Source organism: Eublepharis macularius, chromosome 6, assembly GCF_028583425.1.
Source record: "Eublepharis macularius isolate TG4126 chromosome 6, MPM_Emac_v1.0, whole genome shotgun sequence".
NCBI lineage: Eukaryota > Metazoa > Chordata > Lepidosauria > Squamata > Eublepharidae > Eublepharis > Eublepharis macularius.
Window position 1 is genome coordinate 41,240,159 of NC_072795.1, and position 23,739 is coordinate 41,263,897.

A 23,739-nucleotide genomic window follows, 5' to 3' on the forward strand; every position below is an offset into this window, starting at 1 on the left:
AAGTCTCTGGAACACGTGGAGTTCTTTCCAGATCAACTCTCTTTAAATTCTATGGCTAGTTAATGCTCTCACTGGGTTGAGCGCCATACATCATTTTCCAATATAGCTCAGTTTTAGGAACTACCAATTGTAGTATCATTAAAAACAAAATAATGTAACAGCATGATTTCATACACAAGTTACACAGAATAAAACTCATCTGAAACTTTATAAATTAAACAAAGGAATGTTTAATCAAGACAATCCTTACGGAGGTTTAAATTTTTAACAAGCATGTCTCCATTCAGGGTTTTTTTAATTGGAAAGTGTAAGTCTACTCCCACATAGTGAGGTCTTTTCATTCAAGCAGCTTTGTAGTAAAATTGTTACCATGTTTCTAAACCATAAACCAAGAAATTGTTTCATACTGATAGTTCTCAACTAAAAAATTAAAAAGTGACATTGTATTGGTTTTATCTGTGCTCCACATACAGTAAGCAGTTAACAATACAGCAACAGTCAATTCTTCAACTAAAATACCAAATCTAGACCAAACATTACATGTACACACAATACCTGCACAATGACAAGCACAATAGACTAGTTCAGTACTTAAATAATGTCAAATCAATACTAACACTTAAAATCCATTTTATATTTTCCTACTACCCTACCACCCAATACAGGAATTAAGGTGTCTCCACACAAATACAATTCACTATTTTGGGTCAGGTAGTTTTAATTCTCATATTTTACTCGTAAAAAGTGTGTTGGTACTGATATGAGAGTTAAACCAGTGTTAAACCAATACAATATTTACACAGCACAGCACATTACATTTGAGACACTCACTTGGGGATAAAGCCCACATTTTGGAACAGAACAAAGACCGCCATTACTACATTTCCAGAAGCTATTTACAGGTCCCTAAAACGACAGTGTGTCAGTACATTGATCCAACTGGGCAGGCAAACCCATGACAGGCAGTTACTTTGTGAAGGTTTAAAACATGATTTGGAAGCACATTATGCTACCCTGAATGCCTTGTTCCACCCCAAGCTTCTCCAAGGTGGTCTTGTCTCCCAGAATGGCAGGTCCCGCTGATACAAAACAAAACCCCAGATCAATTCCCCCAAAGGTTTACTTTGTGAAGATACTGATAACTTCTATTCAGATATCAGAAATTTGAAGGAAACTCGTCCCAGAAACTTGTCACGATCATCTTCGTTTCTTAAATTTTCTGATCCCATGATCTTGCAATCAACTGTCACATCATCTTTGGTACTGGTTGTGTTAAATGTTAGTTGGACAGCCACCAGTGGCTGTAAGTAGTCAGGCTAGTTTTAAAAAAGAGAAAAAACAGCATGTTTATTTATTTTTCAAGGTTCGTTTAACAACACGAGTGAAACAAATATAAATATGCAATCTACATATTTAGTTATAGGTAAGTCCCAGAATGTTTAATGAAACTGATTTCCAAGCAAGTCAGCATTAGGCTGACAAAAATAATGACCACATCTAAGACTACTATGTATCTGCTTAGGACTGCATTGTTTATGCTCTTGCTTAAAGATTTGCTTTAGAGAATATTGGTATAACACATGACACACTAGCTTAATTTTTTATTTATGTTTATACTGCTCAGTGGCCCACTGTGAACAGTTTACTGAACGCTATCCCCCTTGATCACTGTCTTTTGCCTCTTCTGTTTTGTCTGGCGCTCCCTTACTGACCCCTCCTTTTTGTTTTTAATTGCTGGTTTTGGTGCCTTAGTCTCTGTTTCATGCTCTGGCTGGGTTTTTAATGGTTTATGCTTGTTTCACTTTGTGAGCTGCCTCCAGTTGGTTATCTAGAAATAAATATATTCTTATGTTGCTAATACATTCAAAGAAGTATAGAGAAATTGTTACAGATTCTTCAAATTGCTTCATGGACAAATACAACAGATTTTCAAATGAAATGCAGTCTAGCAGACTGATTAATGAATAATGTTCACTTTTTAAATTTTTCTAAAACTAATGTGATAAGAGTTCGTAAGAAATGGCAAGAATACTCACGTGTAAGCGTTTCCCGTAGTATGGGAAATACATTAGATCAATTCTTCCTCCAGAAGGAAAATAAGCTATCTGAGCTTTGTTTTCTTCCTACAGATGAATAGGCAACACAAATTAGGTTCTTTTAAAAAAATACTATGACAGGATTCTAAGAACAGAAATCTTGAGTTTTAAAGCACAAAAAACTTTCCATGTAACTATCCATGTAACAAAACTCCATTTGTCTAGCCAGACATCAACTTTTAAAGGTTTAAGGTGTTACTAATTTCAAAGTTATTGAAATTGATGCATGGATTCTTATGAATGAATGGAATGCTTCTTCCATATCCATTGAAATCCAAATTATTCATTATATACTGTCTTTTTGCTCTTGAGAGAGCATTAAAGGCATCTGGTAGTTCATATATTTGATCCTACTCTTCCACTTTCTGGGGCAGTTATCACCCTTCTCCCACTGTAAAGCTCCATGTCACACTCAACACTGTTCCTGGGAGTTCCCTGAATCCCCCAGGGCAACTAGGAAAGTTCTGTTCTTTGAGCAAAGGGTGCTCAAAGATCATTGGTGCAATCCATGGTCATATATAAATTATATGTATGTGCCATCAAGTCACAATTGACTTACAAGGACCCCAGCAAGAGGCTTTCAAGGCAAGTGAGAAGCAGAGGTGGATTACCAGTGCCTTCCTCTCCTCTGCAGAGTCTTCCTTGGCAGCCACCGATCCAACTACAGACCCTGCTTAGAATCGGAGATCTGACGAGATCAGGCTATACCACACCACCTTCCCACATGTATATAAATATCATGGCCTGTTTTGAAGGTGTTTTTCCATTTACAGCCTTTATTAGAATTTGTGAATACTTAGTACCTTTAACAGGCTGTCATATGTTACAAGGATACTTGTGACACAAAAATAATGACCGCATTTCAAGTGAAATGTAGAATATCAATGCAGACAAGAGAATATGACACATTTCAACTAAAGCATGGTTTTAGATGCACACATTTTACTATGCTGAAACAGGATTAGCAAGGACACTGCTCTTGACAGTTTCTCTTGAACATCCAGTCACAAAATTCACACTTTGTGACAAGAGTACACTATTCTTAGCAACAGAAAACTGCAATCTTAGAGATACAAGTGGGGGACCAGCAAAGACTTGTGGGGGACATCTCATTTTCCCCTCTCCAACCATGTCCTCTTTCCTTTGCCTGCACCTCATAACCTCTCCCCCTTTTCCCGCTTTTTTCTCCTTCCCACCCATTGTTGTCTGCCCTGCCTTCATAATCTCCCACTATGGCCCAGTTGCATGGGTTGAGTCTGACCTAGTTGCATAGTGGAGAACCTGCAAGGACTTGCTTAGGAACCTCACTTTTCCCTGTACCCCCTCCCCCACACTGTTTCCTCTTTCCCTCCTGTTTGCAGCATCTGTATGCTCACATTTCCTTGTGTCCTTCTCTCCTTCAAACCCATCAAAACACTTTTTTGCTGTCTCCCATCTTCACCAATACTTCTTTATTTATATATTGCCTTTCTCCACCAAGGAGAACTAAAGCAGCTTACGTATTTCTCCTTGCCTCCAATATTATCCTCACAACAACCCAGAAAGTAGGCTCAGCTGAGCGAATGACTGGATCAAAGTCAACCAGTGATCTGCCACATCTGAGTGGTGATTTTAACTTGGGTCTCCCAGATCCTACTCTGAAACTTTAAACATTAGCATTTTTGTTGGGGAGGGGGCTGCTGTTGAACAGCAGCAAGCAGCCAGGCCCAAGTGAGTCATGCACATCATGTGGTATCAAGCCACTTAGGGGTTGCTGGAGGACCTGACCCCATGAGTTGTCATTCAAAGGCCAAAACAGCCCAGGAAAGGGCCCTGCCCCCTTCCACTGCCTTTCTGTGTTTTCACATTTTTCTGCAAACCTGGGGCATTTTTCAGGTATATAGGAAGATCTGTTGTGTCTGTTGATGGCTCCCTCTCTTGATTTATGTATCCACAGATTAGGGCCACTTGGTTATCAGTATATAAAACAAGTGGGGACACACAAGGGCTTGGAGACATCTCCTTTCCCTCTCCCCCACCATGCCCTCTTTCCCTTCCCTGCTCCCCACAGGGTCTCCCCTTTTCCTCCTTCCTTCTCTCCTTCCCACCCACCTTTATCTGCATCCCTGTCTTTACCTTTTCTCCTCCCCCTCGTTAACCTCTCCCATATGGCTCAATTGCATGGTGGGGAACCTGCAAGGACTTGGGGGTACTTCCTTTTCCCCTGTATTCCCTTTCCTACACAATTTCTTCTTTCCCTCCTCCATATGATCACCTTTCCCTACTTCCTTCTCTCCTTCAAACCCACGAAACAACTTATCTTTCATCTGCCCCCATCTTCACCTGTATTTCTTAATTTACTTCATTTTTATACTGCCTTTCTCCACAATGGGAACAAAGCAGCTTCTATCATTATCTTGGCTATTAGTATATGATATTTAATACTGAAGAAATTGCCACTGTAGAGATTCATGAGTTCTCAATTAACACACACAGATTCCTCCCACAATTTGGTAGTTCTCTGTGGCAATGTGTTATTCTTTAATTCACACAGATGTAACCAATGAGATTTTTTAAAATACTTTGCTAAGATGATTTTGTTAGCATATTATCAAGAGTGAGCAGATCCATGAATATCACTCCTATCCTGCAGTCCCTCCATTTGCTACTTAACAGTTACCATGCTCAGTTCAAGGTATTGGCTATGACATACTAGGCTCTTCACAGCTTTGGTCCGGCATACCTACAGGATAACCTTTCTCCCTATGTTTCTCCAAGGCAGCTTCGCTCATCTGAACATTCTCCTGCAGATGCCACCCTGCCCTTGGGTGAAATCAACAGCTGCCCATACACGTGCGTTCTCTGTGGTGGCCCCTGCCCTATAGAATGCCCTGCCTGAGGAAGTCAGGAGAGCCCCCACTCTCCAGGCCTTCTGCAATGATGCAAAACTGAATTATTCAAAAGGGCTTTTTACTCAGATAGGAAGGCTGTATTGTAGGGAGGTGGTCTCAAAGAGATGCTTCACTAAGGGACCACAGACTTCACCACTATGTTGCCTTATGTACTATCTGTTGCTTTAAGTATGGCCCTACTGGGTAATTCTATGTTGTCTAATGTCCGTCCTAGACTTGCTCATGCTCTGTTTCAGAATTTCTTCTGTATCATATTTTTGTGAATATTATGTCTTGGTAAACTTGCATTTATTTACCCTATGGCATTGTTTATTGAAATGTCCTTGAGACTGTACTAATTTCACACTATGTAATCTGCCTTGAGGCTTAGTGAGAAAGGCGGACTATAAAGGACATAAATAAAATACATTTAAAAGAACTGGCACTGTTTCACCTTTCCAGAGATCTTAAAGGGTTATCATTATATCTGTCAATCTATATTTTAGATCAAACTACAGAGGGAAAAATGTGGTTCCAAGAAGTTAACATCTAGCATACAGTATTAAATGTTTGGAAATAATTTACTGACAAAAAACACTCAATCCATCTGCAGCAGCTGTTCTGTATAAAGATCCTAACTGTAAAGCCAAGGTTCCTGCAGGGATGGCAGTGGCACAAGGAGATGAAGTCAACATTATTAGGTCATACAAGGAGCTGCATAAGCTGCCAAAGGAAAAGTACCCAACAGAATTAGCTCAAAGACTTTGCCATGGGAGAATGCATTGCAGTTGTAATGGCCATTCCCATACTTAAATGCTCTGACAGCCAGTTTGGTGTAGTGGTTAAAAGCGTGGGACTTTAATCTGGAGAACCGGGTTTGATTCCCTACTCCTCCACTTGAAGCCAGCTGAGTGACCTTGGGTCAGTCACAGCTTATAGGAACTCTCTCAGCCCCACCCACTTCACAGGGTGTTTTGCTGTGGGGATAACAGTGACATACTTTGTAAACCGCTCTGAGTGGGCATTAATTTGTCCTAAAGGGCTATTATTATTATTATTATTATTATTATTATTATTATTATTATTATTATTATTATTAAAATGACTTTAAAAATACCAAGCTCTTAATAGGTTCTTAGCTTATTTCTTCATGTACATGAGAGTGTATTAAACTGCTTTCTTCTGATCCCTGCCCAAATAAACAAGCTGTTTTGTAGCAAGCTGACCTAATTAAAGAACCTTGTGTGCTTTTGAATATACAATCTTTTGTACACAACGGGTTTCCTGTAATTTCAGGGAACAATATGCATAGAGACATGTACTCACAGATAGGGTTCCTCTGTCAAAATGAAAGAACAACCCATTCTAGGGTGGGAACTCCACATATGCATCGATCAATGCTCCCGCAACTGGAGCAGATTGCTAGATTGAGGGGGCGGGGGACTGTGTGTGGACATTTTACAAACCCATAATTACAGCTGGTGTAGTATAGTGATTAACAGTGCAATCCTATGCAGAGTTACTCTAGTCTAAGCCCATTAAAGTCAATGGACTTAGACTTAAGTAACTCTGCATAAGATTGCACTGTAAGAGCATCAATGAAGAAGCCAGATGGTTGGTTCAAACAGAAAATTGATGACCAGTCTTGGGTAAGCAACTTTCTTACTCCTCAGTGCTCTGTCTTCTTCCCCCATTAATTTGAAAAACGGTGTTGATCTGCCTGAACAGAGTTCTTTTATGGATAAGAATGAGAGCAAGAACACATTTATGTATCACTTTTCTTAAGTTTTATTAAACCACAGCTCTCCTACCATTTACTCTGAATATCAAGAACACAAGTAAATAAAAAGTAGTCATGTGCAACTTATCCATTAACAACTATCTAGAAGTATAAATGGAATACTTCCCCTAAAAATTAGAAGCCTGCATTATTCATGAAAATTAAGAAATCAGACTGAAGAAGAGTGTGTAAGATAAGTAATAACAAGAACATATATTATTGGCAAAGGAAAGCTTAGCAGCCCCTAATGTTGACTGATTAACTCCTACACTAGGTAGTTATATAAAGGAAGTTTTTGAAAGTAATAAAACTGCCATATCAAAAAGGGTTAAGACACCCACCTTTTTGTTGTTATTGTGAAAAAGGCATTTGATAGGATAGAATGGCCATTCTTAAAGAATAATTAAAGATAATTGGCTACTGTTGTCAACCACAACAGATCTAACATAAATATGTCGCTGCTACTTATATGATGATTAATGACAAAATGTTTATATTTTCAAAAGAAGCTGAGCAAGGTTGCCACTTTCTGCCTCAAACGTGTGTATAGAAATCCTAACAACAGTAGCATGAACATAAAAGGGTTCAAGGGACAAGAAAATGTATATAAGCTGACACTGTGGGGGATGATAGCTTTAAAAAAAAAGGACACATCTTCAGTGAGCAAGTTAACTGCCATTAATTTAGAAAGACAGCATAAATTAACAAGTCAAACAAAGTAAATTAATTAGGTATTAACACAGAGCCTGGAGGATAAATATGAAATTACTAAGCTGTATAGTGCTAAATGAAAGAAGAAAATCACACCTAGGGGTGTGCACCAAAAAAAATTTCCGTAAATCTGAAACATTTTTTACTGAATCAGAGAAAAAATTCAGAGTTCCCTGAATTCTGAATTGATTCTCTAATTTGGTTCAGGTATTTCTGAAAACATTGGCCATTGTAATGATATGCAGAAGGGAAATAAGAATTTTTTCTTTCTTCTTGTTCAAGATAAGGAATAGAAATAGGTTAGAATCCTCTATAGTATTTTATATTTATATTAAGGGCCATGTTAATCAGTTATATTGTTAATAATTGTTATTGTTAAAAATGGGAAGGATAATTTGGAGTAATAATAGACACTGAAGTAACATAGACATTGTGGGCATTACAGAAACTTGGTGGGATGAGGAAAACCAGTGGGATATGGCAATTCCTGGATATAAATTATATCATAAGGATAAAAAGGAAGGGTTGGAGGTAGGGTGGCTCTGTATGTCAGAGAGTGTATATAGTCCTGTAAGATTGAGAAGGTAAGAGAATTAGATTCGCTTCTGGAAATGCTATGGATTAAAATAATGGGCCCAAAAGGAAACTTAATCCTAGGAGTTTGTTATTGCCCACTGGATCAAAAGATAGAGGATGATTATAACATGATGAAAGAAATAAGGATAGTGGCTAGACAAAATAACTGTGTAGTAATAGGTGATTTCAATTACCCACACACTGATTGGGTCAACGTGTGTTCAAGTCAGGAGAAAGAGACTGAGTTTCTAGACACTCTCAATGACTGTGCTATGGAGCAGATGGCTGCAGAACCTACCAGGGGAGAGGTGATCCTGGACTTGGTCCTAAGTAATGCCCAAGATTTGGTGAGAGATGTAAAAGTGGTTGCACTGCTTGGGAACAGTGACCATGTTACTGAGTTCAGCATTTGCATAAATAGGGAGTTGCCCAAAAAGACCAACACAACCACTTTTAACTTTAATAGAGGTAACTTCTCTGAGATGAGGGGGCATGTGAAGAAGAAATTGAAAGGAAAGGTCAAAAGGGTCAAAACCCTGGGGTAAGCTTGGAGACTATTTAAAACTACAACCCTAGAAGCTCAGATAAAATATATACCACAGGTTAGGAAAGGCACAAATAGGTATTAAAAAAAGGCATGCATGGTTAACAAACAAAGTAAAGGAAGCTATAAAAGGTAAGGTTTCCTTTAAAAGGTGGAAAGCTAGTTGGAGTGAAGTATATAAAAGGGAACACGGGCTGTGGCAAAGAAAATGCAAGTCTGTGATCAGGCAGGCAAAAAGGGACTATGAGGAACACATTGCAAAAAAACATAAAGACCAACGATAAACATCATACATACAAAAGCAGGAAACCAGCCAAGGAGGCAGTGGGGGCCCTGGATGATCAAGGGGTAAAAGGATTACTGAAGGATGATAGGGAAATGGCCGAGAAGCTAAATGCATTTTTTGCCTCTGTCTTCACTGCAGAAGATGAGAGGTGTTGGCCCACTCCAGAGCCACTGATTTCGGAAGGAGTATTGAAAGACCTGAGTCAGATTGAGGTGACAAGAGAGGAGATCCTATGACTGATAGACAATTTAAAAACTAACAAATCACCAGGCCCGGATGGCATACAACTAAGAGTTCTAAAAGAACACAAATGTAAACTTGTGGATCTCCTAACAAAGATATGTAACCTTTCATGAACATCTGCCTCCATTCCTGAGGACTGGAAGGTAGCTAATGTCACCCCCATCTTTAAAAAGGGTTCCAGAGGAGATCCAGGAAATTACAGGCCAGTCAGTCTAACGTCAATACCGGGTAAGTTGATGGAAACCATTATTAAAGAAAGAATTAGTAGGCACATTGATGAACAAAAGCTTTTGAGGAAGGGTCAGCATGGGTTCTGTGAGGGAAGATCTTGTCTCACGAACCTGTTAGAGTTCTTTGAGGGAGTGAACAAACATGTAGACAAGGGGAAACCAATAGATGTTGTCTACCTGGACTTCCAGAAAGCTTTTGATAAAAGTTCCTCATCAAAGGCTACTAAGTAAGCTCAATAGTCATGGGATAAAAGGACAAGTCCTCTCGTAGATCAAAAACTGGCTAATGAATAGGAAACAGATAGTGAGTATAAATGGGCAATATTCACAGTGGAGGATGCTAAGCAGTGGGGTACTGCAGGGCTCAGTATTGGGTCTCGTGCTTTTTTACTTGTTCATTAATGATTTGGAGTTGGGAGTAAGCTGTGAAGTGGCTAAGTTTGCTGATGACACTAAATTGTTCAGGGTGGTGAGAACCAGGGAGGATTGTGAGGCACTCCAAAGGGATCTGTCGAGGCTGGGCGAGTGGGCGTCAATGTGGCAAATGAGGTTCAACGTGGCCAAGTGCGAAGTAATGCACATTGGGGCCAATCCCAAATATAAATACACAATGATGGGATCCAAACTGGCAGAGACTGACCAAGAGAGAGAGATCTTGGAGTCGTGGTGGATAACTCACTGAAAATGTCGATACAGTGTGCGACAGCAATAAAAAAGGCCAATGCTATGCTGGGGATTATTAGGAAGGGAATGGAAAACAAATTAGCTAGTATCATAATGCCCCTGGAAAAAGTGCAGAAAAGGGCAACTAGAATGATTAAAGGGATGGAACACTTCCCCTATGAAGAAACGTTAAAGCGCTTGGGGCTCTTTTGCTTGGAGAAATGACAACTGAGGGGTGACATGATAGAGGTTTACAAGATTATGCATGGGACTGAGAAGGTAGAGAAGTATTTTTCTCCCTTTTTCACAATACAAGAACTTGTGGGCACTCAATGAAATTGCTGAGCAGTCGGGTTAGAACAGATAAAAGGAAGTATTTCTTCACCCAAAGGGTGATTAACACATGGAATTCACTGCCACAGGAGGTGGTGGCAGCTTCAAGCATAGACGCCTTCAAGAGGGGATTGGATAAACATATGGAGCAGAGGTCCATCAGTGGCTATTAGCCACAAGGAATAGATGGAACTCTCTGTCTACGGCAGTGATGCTCTGTATTCTTGGTGTTTGGGGAGGCAATCAGTGGGAGGGCTTCTAGTGTCCCTTCCCCACTGGCAGACCTCCTGAGGACACCTGGTTTTGGGCCACTGTGTGACACAGAGTGTTGGACTGGATGGGCCATTGGCTTGATCCAACATGGCTTCTCTTATGTTCTTACGTTCTTAATAATGAGGGTTTTTTTACTATTAAATAACATGCAGGAACAGGTTTGAATTCTGTTTGTGTTGTACAGATGGGAAAATATATACTAGTTAGGCTTAATAATTATATTAATTTCTATTTTAATATTTATAAAGGTTATGTTTTTTGAACTCTGTATTTTAACAACGCTTGTAGCACACAATCTTCTAATTGTTTTGATTTCCCACCTTCTTCCCCCTCCTTACTGTACCCCTTTTTTTGCTTTAATAAAATTAAAAATTAATTTTTAAAAATAAACTTCAGCCATTGTTTTCCATTGGAAAATAGCTCTGGGAGATCCGGTGGGCTGGAAGGGTAATTTTTCAACCAAACATCACCAAATGTGTAGGGGACCTACTCTTGATTGTTTTCTAAAGATCCCCCAAGTTTCATGACGATTTGCCACTGAGGGCCAATTTTATGGGCCCCCAAAGAATGTTCCCCCACCCAACTCTCCATTATTCCCTATGGAGAAAATATCTGGAAGTTATCCGGGGGGGCTAGGAATGGCATTTTTCAGGCAAATTCCATCACATTTTCAGAGGATCTACTCCTTACTGTCCTTTAATGAATCCGCAAGTTTCAGGAATACTGACCCTGGGGACCAATTTTATGAGCCCCTGAACAAGGTGCCTCCAGCCACTCCATTGTTCAATATGGGAAAATAGTCAAAGCTGATTTTCATTGCAGAAACACATTGGGGCAAGGCTGCCATGGCTAAGGCATGCTCCCAAATGCAAGCTGAGCTCATCCCAGAGTAAACCCAACAAAAGCAAACTGAAGCACAAAAATGAATCCCTTCAGAACCAAAGTGAAGCAAGGGGACCAACACCACATCAGAGAATCATATCCATTCCTCCCAAAGAAGAGGCATGTCTTCTTTGGGGACCCATAAAATTGGTCCCCAGGGTCCAATCTTCATGAAACTTGAGAGGGGGGCTTTAGAGAACAGTTAAGGGTAGGTTTGCACCAAATTTGGTGGTTTGGTTGTAAAATGGTCTCTCCAGCCCACCAGAAAGCTCCCAGAGTGATTTTCCTATGGAAAACAATGACCAAATTTTAATAATTTTTTTTTGAAAATTTGGTAATCATTTGGGAAACCTGATTTTTGATTCGGAATACCTGGATTTTAACTAAATCAGCCAAAATTCAGTATTTTAATTCAAATTCCAAACGAACTGCACACCCCTAATATCACCTTATTGTGGAACTGTCTTTATACAGACTCACTGATAACTGAAGAATTCAGTAAGTTAAAGACACTAAATGGTCAAGACTGCAGTGACCATTTTATATGCAATAATAAGATTCCAAGAATCCAAAAAAAAATTATGACGCGGAAGGCATTAGAGTGGTCTCACAGAAATCTTTTATAGATACCTATGTACAGATTTACTAACAGTGTTTTTGTAGCCAGCACTGTTTGCTTTTTGCTTTTTTTTCTTTTGTTTTGCACTAATATAATTTTTAAAAAAATTTAAATAAAGTATGTGGTAAGTGTGAGTGGTTGCCATCTTAAGGATACAATCCTTAGCTGGAGAACAACAACAGAACTATTTGTTTGAAAGACTGGGCCATATCAGAAAGTATAGACATTAGAGATGGGCAGAAAACGAACCACGGAACATAATTCCGTTCGCAACAGCTGGTTCGTTTTTAAAGAAACACGTTCCGAGCAGCCACATTTTTAAGGAACAAACGAACTTTCCTACTGTTCCGTTTTCCTGGTTTTAGCAGCAACACACATTCATTCCATCACCCAGGCAACGGTGGCAGTATTCAGGTTGCCCTCAATCTGAAGCCTCCACGTTTGATTGGCAGTTGTCCTTAGCAAGTAGAGAGCTCTCAATCCAGCCAGGGAAAGGAGGGGAGGGTTAGGATCTCTAAGGCAACTGAGGAGATGGGTCTTCAGCAGCCATGGTAACACCAATCTCTTCCTCCAAAACCATGTTAGGCACCTTTTTCTCCCAACCAGAGTGCTCCTGTGTTGTTCTAATCTTGGCTTTTTCTATAAGTATGGAAAGCCATGTGACCTGGTTTCATTTTTCTCCTGAGTGGGTTGTAGAGAGCTTGCTGGCTGCCTGGCTGGCTGTTTTGCTAGGAGAGGATCTGTGGCCACTTCTTGCTTCTTGGGAAGGCACTAAAAATCCTCTTTTCTCTTTCTTCCTTTTCTTACTGGGGACTGGGGGAGGTTCTTGGAAAAGGGTGCTTTTTTCCCTTTCTTTCCCCACCCCATTCCAATGCTAGCTTTTCACACACACACCCAGCCTAGTCCTAGGCCTTCGAGTGGGACTGGGTTCTTGCTTTTCTAAGTGAGTTTTATTTGCTTTTTCTCTGTTTCTCCCCCTCTGCTTTTTTGAGCTCCAATCTTCTGGTTTGGTTTCTGGGGGTTTGTGGCCCCCCTTCCCTAAGGAGGCCTTCTTTTATTTGCTTTTCTTTCTTCCTCTGCTTATTGGAGGGTCTGTCTTCTGTTTTGTGTGCCCCCCCTCCAAGGAGCCTCACTTGGAGGGGGGCACACTGCGCAGCAGCCAGACCCCCCGCCCCAAGTTGGGAGGTGGCCGGCTGCCTCCCAACACCCGCTTGCAAGGAGGGGGTGGCTGCCTACATGACCCACACACTAGGTGTGCAGTCACTTGTAGGGCCATGCAGGTCGGCACAGGGTGCCGCCAGCCAGCAGCAGAACCCCGAACTTGAACTGGTGTGTGTGGTTCGGAAGTGGTGTGGTTCGGAAGTTCGTGGTTCGTGTTCCGGCAAAATGAGTGAACCTCAAACCAAGTGGTTCGGTTTTTTTCTGTTCCATGCCCATCTCTAATAGACATAGCTTTGGCTAAGAGGTAATGTCATAGATATTGCAGAAACATACTTTATATGCCCCTTCTTGAGGATTTTTCTGATGGCATCCAATAGTTAGCTATTAGATGTAGTAAGTAGAATTGGGGTCCTGGTTTCCTCTGATCTACTTAAAAGAATTTTTGTGGCAAGAAGTGTAATTTCAGGATAGGGGAAAATGTTGATCTTTGTTCTAGTATTATTCAGTAAGAGTAATGGTTAACATTTGATTTGAAGAAGGTAAGGGCAAAATTGGGCATCACCTTTCCTATGATAATAATTGTCAAGTCCAGAACTGGTGGCAATGTAGTTTAACAATCAAATTAAGATAATTTTATCGCAGTGTAATAGATTTAAAGGATTATCAAATTTGTACAGTATCTTCATGGGTATAGTTCCTCAAGATGATACCTTCAGGAACGATAGGAAAGCAGTTTGCAAAATTAGCATACCAGACAAAAAGACTGAAATTATATTTGTAGGACAAGATCAACTGAAATGCTAAATGTGACGATTAAAGGAAAACTCCTGATCATTTTATTGCATTTTTTGTTCAAATATAAATAGTGCCACTAATACATATATCTACTTTTTGTATTTGTTTTAAATTAATACTACACATTTAAAACAGCTCTGAGGTCTGGTTCAGACTTAATTCTGGTTTGGGAATTGGGATAAGTTATGCTCACCCTCTTCTGGCCAGGTTGCCTATGCGTGAGAGACCACCCACCAACTCAGTTTACAATGAAACCAGGTATACATCTAAACCTATTTCAAGAATCCATTTTTTAACAAAAGCTCTCCAAATGAGTTGAGGACATACATGGTTTCATTTTAATTTAGGTTGGGAGTAAATCACTGGTAATGACAAAACTGCACATCTGTGGAAGAAGGCAGTATTTGCTTGAGAGAAGGCAAAGTGAACATGTAAGTGGTTTCCAAAATCAGAAATAATTTGCTAAGTCTGAACTTGGACCTCTGCATTTAGTTTCTCATTTAAATGTACAGCTACAACAGAAGATAGATCTGCTTATAGAGAAACAATGCAAACATTAAGATTTTTTAATATTTCAAACTATTTCAATGCTCATTTCTTACCCATCATTTATAAATTGTCTAAGGTGCATTTGCAGCATGGAGAAAAACAAAACAAAATGTTTGTTATGAAATGGAGCAAAACAAAACTTAGATTAAAATAAAACAAAAGTAATTATGAAAAATGCAACTTATTGGTGAACTGATCTACTGATGAAAGGTGCTGTTTCTTTTTAATACACTAATAAGTACTCACAAATATAGCATGTTTTTATTGGCTGGACTGATTTCTTTTTACTGTCTGGTGTTATTTTATTGGGTTCTTTGGTGTTACTTTATTGTTTTAAGTTTTCTGAAACACGTCTGGAGAGGCAGCATACAAATTTTCAAAATAAATAAGTAACAATTTTTTGTTAATGTTATGCTTGCATTTCCTTCCCTTTTAAAGAAGCAAGTATATCTGCTTATATATTTTCAAGTGCTCACCTTAGATTTGCACTCAATGTATGGGTTTCCTTGAGGCTTTAATCCAATTATCTGAAACACAGAAAAGAATCACTATTAAAACTTTTCTAGGCAAATGGAATTTTATGCATTTTCAACAAAATACAATTACTCTGTAAATTATATTAGAAATCTTAAGAACACTTTCTGTACTTAACAGTTGAGTATTTTTATAATTCACTTTTAGTTTGCACAAAAAGTGACTTTCCTGACTTGCAAGCTTGTACATATATTCAGAGTTGGAAGAAGTGGAATGAATAGCCACTTTACATGGGCAACCATGCCAAACTTTTTTACTTTCTAGTAGGCATGGTAGGCATTAAATCCAATAATGCACATATTAAAATATCATTTTGAATACATGTAGAAGGAACACTTCCCATTCCTTAGCATCACTGCCAGTAAGATTTGAAAATGTGAAAATTTTGTTTGATACAATCTCATTCAGGGATCGGACAGTTTCTCAAGATATTCAGCGTATTCAGACCTTAATTATTAGCTGCCTTGAGTCTGCACTGATTTTTTTTCTTTCAATGGCATGGCTCCAACCATTTTTGTGCTTGTAAAAAAGGAAGACCTTTTTGGCCACCAAAAAAAGCTATGATGGGAAGTATGGGACTTGCCTATACAAAACCCATGTGGGATGAGGGCTGTAGTATGCAGCAGAATTGGGTGAGACTGAGCAAAAAAAGTTGGCTGAACAGTTTCACTCTCACTCTTATTGAGAGATCAAGTAGCAATTGGCAGGTTCAGGGATTTTAATATTGTCCTATTTTGAAATGCAGTCACAACAGCACCCAAAGGGATCTATTTCCACATGACATTTTGAACAGCAGCAGTTCATTACTTCAAATTAGGCATGTAACGTTAATGGCTGAATCCAGATGGCATATGCAGACAACATGTCACATAACATGCAGTCAACTACTGAATAAGGAAATACTTTGACTGCAGCATGATTTTCAAAACTCAGCTTATAGGTTTCACCTTCTTTTCTGGACAGACACAGTAAGGAGAGACTATGCATTTTTGTGAAAAATACTGCACGCCAAGTTGCAGGTTATTATTATTAGTCCACTTTTCTCACTGAGATCCAAGGCGGATTATACTGTGCAAATGAAAACACAATATAATCAACAGCTAGGACATTCACTGTGCAAAGTGTCTGTGTAATGCTGGCAGGCCTCTTGCTCTATAAAGCAGTAGTATTGGCATGTAACCAAAACACAAACTGTTTGTAATGTTTGAAGCACAAAAACTACATAGTTTCTTATGCAGGAAGGGACAGGAAAGTAGAACTTGAACAAGATGCAACTCTTCTATGCAATAAAGTCTTAATATAATCATTCTGACTCAGGGGCTCTAATGTAAAAAGTAGAAGCAAGCAAAGTCTTTAACAGTGATTTAAAGTTAAGGGCAGCTCCATGGATGCTTGACTGTTGCATCTGCAGAGCACCCCACCGAAAGAATCTATGGGAATGCTCTGCTCACTGAATGGCTTGGAGTTATCCACTGTGAGAAAAGCCATCCAGTTATTTCAAGCTCTTATTCACTTCAAGTGTGGAAGTCTTAGGAAGCAAAAAAGTTATCATACTTACTCTGTTCATTTTTATAACAACACATGGTGTTCCTTTGGCATAACCAAAAGTTTCATCTTCTAGTCCAGAGCATGGTCCCAAGCTACTGCGATTAAAATAGCATGCTTTTTTGACAGTCTCCTCCTGATCAAAGAGTTGTCCTGGTATACACGGAATGTTTTTAGATTGTGCTGAATCATTATAGACTGGGGGGGAAATGAAAGGGATCACATTATGTCCTAATTCAATTAAGTAAATACATAAACCACATAATCATTACTCAGATTAAGAACCTCATTGGTTTCTAAGAAGAAAATGCTTTGCAGAATTTGAGATAAACAAGTTACATAATAAATTACACACATTCTTCCACATTTATTACTAAGTACTATTTCCCAATGTTAAAGATTCAAGTCCAGTCGCACCTTAGAGACCAACTAGATTTCCAGGATATGAGCTTTAGAGTCAAAGCCCCCCTCTTCAGATTTCTGAGGAAGGGACCTTTGACTCTCAAGAGCTCATACTCTGGAAATCTAGTTGGTCTCTAAGGTGCAACTGGACTCTAATCTTGCTCTTTTACTGCAGGCCAACATGGCTACCCAGCTAAAACTATTCCCAATGTCAAGTGAAGGATGGAAGAAAACAGGAAGAGGTATTACACACAGATGCTTTTCAACGCTATTGGAAACATACGTTACGAGAGACTGGGTTAATGTTTTTCAGCTTCAAGAAATAACATTTCTAAAATAGACGGATACTTGAAAGAAATCTGACCCTAGTGACGTCCAGAGAGTCACATATAAGCCTCAGTGTTGATGGGACTTAGAACAGACTGAATATTCAGCACTATAAAGTTGGATCTGCATGTCTAGACAGTCACAACGCAAGATCTTTGCTTTATCTCTCACAAACTCATATACTGTCCAGTTGCTGTTACAGAATTTGTCAATGATAACAAAAGCAAAGCAAAAATATATACAATTCCTTATCTGCACATCTCAGGCATTTTTTGTATTTGGAACTTAAGAAAGCAAGTATGCAGGCAAAGGCAACAGAAAAGAGGGCTATTGGTAAATGATATGATAAAATCTTTCTACTAGAAACAGACAATTCTTCACATCCTCACAATCTGTAAAGTTATACATGACTTCACCAAGGATATGAAACTGCTGAAACTGATGTTATTGACATGTTTTACAGTTCAAGGTAGAATTTTTCAGTTTTGACTCATACTTGAGATTCTTTTGAAAAAGATGTTATTCACTTTCAGTTTGTAGTTCTGCTGTTTTCTCTGGAGAATTTGCCTCTCTCTGCTGCTGGTGAATGGCAAATTGCAATTGTATCCTGGCCTGTCCTCCCTCCACTCATCTCCAATTATGTTGCCGTAGCTATCCCAGATGCCTGTTTTAAAGCTGCAGCTGGTGGTATGAATGTCACTAATACAGCTTTCCTCTCTAAATTAAGCCACAGAAACATGTCTGTCACACACACCATTCCTTCTCCACCTTCAGTATAAACAGCCAATAGTTATTTAAGGCAGAAGTACCCAAATGGCAGTCCCTAAGACAGACCTAATGCTTGAAGCACAGTTATCTAGCTGTATTTTAAATTATGGTATATCATTATTCCCTATGGGGGGAAATATCTACTGAACACTGCCCCCCCCTCAGCATTATCTCAAAGCTTGGCTTGTAGCCTTGCAAAAGGCAGAACTGTGGCTATGGCATTACCAAGGCAAGGCAGCGGGGGCAGACATTCCTGAAACTTGGAGGTCATTGGAGGACAGTCAGGAATAGGTCCCCTGAAAATTTGGTGGAGTTTGCTTGAAAAATGCCACCCCCAGCCTCCCAGATAGCCCCCAGATATTTTCCTCATAGGGAATAATGGAGAGTGGGCGGGGCACCTTCTTTGGGGACCCATAAAATTGGCCCTGGGGTCCAATCGTCATGAAACTTCGGGGATCTTTAGAGAACAGTCAGTATTAGGTTTCCTCCAAATTTGGTGACATTTGGTTGGAAAATGACCCCCCCCAGCTCACCAGATAGCCCCCTAGAGTGATTTTCCTATAGAAAATAATGGCTGAATTTTTTAGAAATATCCTAACTGAATTAGAGAATCCAAAATTCAGGGAATTCTGATTTTTTCCTCAGATTTGGTGAAAAAAAAATTGGATTTACCAGGAAAAAAATTGTGCACACCATTACTCCAGGCTACTATCTGGATAATACAGTATCCCAAGAAATACAGAAGCTGCCCCTCTTGATTTAATGTTAAAAGAGAAAGTGACAGAGAGCTATACAAGTAGTTAATATAGCCCAGGGGTGCCCAAGTGCAGCTCGCAAGCTGCATGCTCTTCTAGTCTTATCATGTGGTTCCCAGAAGTCTCTGAGTGTTGCTGTGGCTGTAGTTTATTTTAGCAGGGAAGGAGGGGGGAAATAGGCAAGTTTGCAAGTTCCTCCCCTCCACCAGAGGTTGCGGGGGTGGGGGAGTAAAAGGAGAGTGCACAGCCACACAGATCAGCAAGGCTCCACCTGCCCAGCTGCAGCATCAGCAGAAGCAACAGGAGAGCCGGGAAGCCAGACAGCCGGCCAAGGCACACACATGCTCACTCCTTCCCCTTCCCTTGCCCGGGCTGGGCAGCTGGACTGGAGACATGGCTGTGGCATGCGCCAGAAGGCAGCAAGCGGGCAGCAATGTGTGTGTGAATGAGTGAGTGTGGAGGGGAGAGTCTGATACGTTTTCAGAACAAGGTGGGGTTGGTGTGTGTTTCTTTCCCTTCGCTTGGGGAAATGCTATGAGGTCGAGTTGGTGACTAAGCTGCTTTTTTAGGAACTCATCCGAGATTTCTGTGTTGCTCCTCCTAGCTTTTATATCCCCCGCCAACTATGCCTTTTGATCTTCTTTTCGCTCCCATTTCCAAGCCTTTTAAAACCTCTTTTCTCCTCCTCCCGCCACACATGCTTTTTAATATCTTTCTTTCTTTCCATGTCTTTCATATTTTCAATAAAAACATTAAGGTTGCCAGGTCCGACTTTGGGGGAGGAGTGCCTAGCAAGGATGTGACATCACTTTTGTGATATTTCCAGGTCAAAGGTCAAGTGATGGCAGTTCCCAAGCTCCACCCTGTTCCAATGATGTCACTTCCAGCATACTGCACCAAAACCCCACCCCTTCCTGTGATGCCTTGTGACTCTCAAACATCTGATGTTTATTCTTTGTGGCTCTTACATTAAGCAAGTTTGGCCACCCCTGATCTAGCCCCACTGTTTATCCCAATTAAAGGGAGAAAGTCAGAATCTCTCTCTCTCTCCTTCTCTCACACATCCCTGAGATGATACCTGACATTATTTCTAGATTGGAATGTGAAGAATGGAGCTATTCCAGCTTCCAGTTTCAGATTTAAATGATCAAGCCAGAGTCCTTGGACAGAGCAAAATGCTAGCAAGAAAATAGTAGGATCTGAGTAGCAAACACAAAGAACAGGCGTTTGTGTGGTTGTTATGTTAGCAAAACCTTGCAACAGATCATGAATACTATAAAAGTTAACCTGGACATCTAGTCTAATAAGGGCACTTCATTTTTAGTTTCACTTTCCTTTATTTAACTGTGAGAACTGCAGTTAAATAAAGGTGCAAAGGTGTGTAACGGGGCCTTGGTAACTCCAAAGCCACAACTCTGCCTTTTGCAAGGCTATCAGACAATGCTTTGGAATAATGCTTTGGCGGGGGGCAGTAAAAAGGAAGTGAGAAGGTTGCTCTTCCTTCTTTTCCACTCCATCAACAATAATGGTATGGGGTGATCGGCCTATAGCCTTTGTAAGGCTATTTTGTATTTCACCATAGTACTTTTGTCAACATGGATTGGGGGAGGCAAGAAGCTTATTCTTTGTACCACTAACTTTGTACCACTAAGTCACAGCCAAATTACATGCACAATGGCAGCTCGCTCAATGGCGTTATGTGCCATTACTTTGATTCACCTTTTTGTAACTGCCAGGAAGAAGGGGATACCAGAAACGGGATTCCTCGCTAGCAAACCCGTTGCGGTTACATTTCACTGAATTTTGATAAAATACTTTGGCTTCTAAGCTTACTATTTGGTCAGTCACCTTGTATAAGCCATGCAATTGCTGTATATGAATTTTTGAATGTAACCTTTTATAGCTACTGTTTATTTTTTGTTCATGTACTCTGTGGTTGTTGAAGGTAGCTTTGTGTTGTTTGCGAGCAATTGGTTTTCAAAGCGTTGCTGGTTGTAGCTCATTCTCACATTGCACCTATTAGCATTTTGTACCAGCTCTGACACCACTCAGAGTTCACTTTATTTTCATTTAACTTTGTGATAAAGTAGATTTTGTATCTGTCTGAAGATGCAATTGTTTATTCACTTTTAGTTAGTTGGTCACGGCTATTTTTGTGTTTGGTTACCAAATCTTTACACAGCATACCTAAGCCGGCCAATAAGCAATTTCTAAAGCAGCTCGCCACTTTGGAAATTGCTTATTTTTGACTTTTTTCCCCACTTCAGAAATTCCAAAGCACACAAATCGAATGTTTTTTTCTTGCACACCCCTAATAAGCACCCAACAAAGTTATAAAGATCCATATAACAGATGGTATAAACATATGAATAAACTAAAGGGTAGCATCTAGGAGAAAGAATAATATGGTGTCAAGTGCTTTCCAAAACTCATCTTACAACTGCTACCAACAACCATATTATTAGCCTTTCAGATAAAGTTAGCAAAGGATTAAACCAGGCAGTGGATGAGTAATGAGTATGCAGCCTACTCAATAATAGCCCTGTGTATTATCAGCCATATACAACTGAAGAAATGGTTATAACTTCAGCAGATAGCAGCCAGAAGCCTGGTTTTTCTTCCCAAGGAATGCCAGCACAACAGAGAACAGGGGATTTGGAGGAAGCAAAACCTGTACTGAACGACAGGATCAGAATAGTTAGCAGTGCTAGTATTGGCAGGAACCAAAAGACCCAAACTATATATACAAGCTTCCTAGCTAGAAAATGTTGTTTATTATCCTGAGCAGCTTGGTACAAAAGATGCTCATAAGATGTTTTAGAGATGAAGCATGTATCAATTAATTCTAACATTTTATGCCATATAATACATTGTAGACCAGTTAGGCAACCCATTGGCACATGTGCCAACAGCAGACCATTTTACTTGGTACCCAGGGCCAGGTCTCTGCTCAAGCAACCAAGGCATTGGCAGCATTGCTGGGGCCATAGGTGTGGAATAAGACAACAGTTACGGCTTATGCCCATCATCACCTCCCAGTGCAAGCCAAATCCCTGAGATGCTGGTAGCACTGACGGTGTTGGCTTGGTCCAAACACATCTAACTAAGTACAATCTCTTATCTCTCCCCCATTTTGTTTGCTAGCCCACCAACAGCTTCACAAGTAGACACTGCATTTTTACCAGCACTTGGGCCAGAAAGGTTGCCTGTTCCTGTTTTTAGCCCATTCCTCATCAGACTCCATTATGGTAACCTTACAAGTGCATTTGTAGATGCTTGATTATCTGTCATACATGATCCAAGGCCTCTTTCTCCTGCATCATCCTTCATAATGCAACACCAAGACCATGGCACTGTATACATTCCAACCTCCCTGCAACAGCTAGGAGGTGGGTAGTATTCCATATCAATTAGGGTTTAAGAACCATTTAAGGATAGTCCCACAAAGAGTGGGCAACTCTCAAACCTGTAAGAGCCTCATTCCTAAAGAATGGTTGCAGTGAACATAGCTAATGAGGTATGTTCTAAAAGCTGGGCAAGGTCCAAGAGCAATTCTAGGTATGAAATTTAGGAGGCCATACAGAGAATTTGAGTTTTCAGCACAGAGTTAACACAACTTTGATTATTGCCTTCGAACTTGTAACACATGCAGAATTTTCCTAATGAACAAAAAGTCATGCAGGTTGTGGGGGAGGGCTTATATCCTGCAATTTCAAACATAATCCTTCTGACTATCACAAGGGACTCCTTGGGGAAGAGGAACCTGCAGAATATCTGTGTCTGCCAGTGTCTTCTGCTGGGGTTTGGACAGATACAAACTTATGTGTAGACTGACTCAAAGAAAACTTGGTACACAAACTGGCAAGAGTTCTCAAAAGCCCTTCAAAAATAATTTATGATTTTAGAGACAGAAAAATATATTCTATCATCTGCCAACCTCCAACAGATGGAAGGAAGTTACTAGGGTTTTTTTGTTACATAGTAGTTTAAATAAGTTACTTGTTGGACAGATTATTTGCACATACCTCCAAGAAATTTCTTAAGGGATTCCACATAGCGTTCATAACTTTGGGAGTTATTTTTGTTTAACAAAAATTCCAGCGCTGTTTCTGGCTTCGGTGAAATCATAAGCCCTATCAAAAGATAAAGTTAGCCAATTAGTCCATATATTTCTCGGGAAGAATTATTTCTATTACATAAACAGAGGGATTTAACCTTTATCAAATATCATACAATCACACAGAAATAATATATGGCAATTCGTAATACATACCAAATCTTATAAGCAAATATTGATGATTAATCAATATCAAATAACTGTAAAATCGCAAAATTAGCTTTTTTATTTCAAGTTATGTTTCATTGTGCACATTTAAATTGTGCCTTAGTCTCATATTTTATGCAGGAGTGATAACAGAGCCACCAATGGACAGTTTTCATTCATGTTATGAGTACGCACAACTATTCAGTCCAGCAGAGCTTATCTACTGGTGCAAATCTGGTTCCAACTGTAAGACTTCAGCATCACAAGGTCCCACTAAAAGGGATTAATTATGGGGGGGAGAGGGAAAATATGGTCACATAAGATGTTAAGAACTAGTTTATCACATTATCTATGCAAGAGTAGGAAAGTCCTAGCCCCAGACTTACGTGGGGCCTCAGTTTTCTGCCTGTGAGGAGAGGGGCATGGAACATGGTAATTAATCTGGTCCTGGTGGCTCCCAGCAGCCTCTAAGAGGTGGTGTAGGACAGCCTGACATTTAAAACGCCTGGCCAGCCAATTGGCAAAAGATTGGT

The 23,739-nt window shown here is 39.9% G+C and overlaps 1 protein-coding gene across 2 annotated transcripts in view; it reads right to left on the minus strand.

Moving 5' to 3' along the window:
* Positions 1-206: 206 nt before the first annotated feature.
* Positions 207-23,739, minus strand: part of ATP1B3 (ATPase Na+/K+ transporting subunit beta 3) — a 46,772-nt gene continuing 23,239 nt past the window's right edge. For both annotated transcript variants that reach the window (XM_054983700.1, XM_054983699.1), the window contains exons 3-7: positions 22,968-23,075; positions 16,704-16,888; positions 15,088-15,138; positions 2,037-2,123; positions 207-1,316 (exon numbers count right to left, since the gene is read on the minus strand). In XM_054983700.1, the coding sequence (XP_054839675.1) occupies positions 1,146-1,316; positions 2,037-2,123; positions 15,088-15,138; positions 16,704-16,888; positions 22,968-23,075 (602 nt within the window). In that variant the 3' untranslated portion in view covers positions 207-1,145. The remainder of the gene's footprint in view (positions 1,317-2,036; positions 2,124-15,087; positions 15,139-16,703; positions 16,889-22,967; positions 23,076-23,739) is intronic.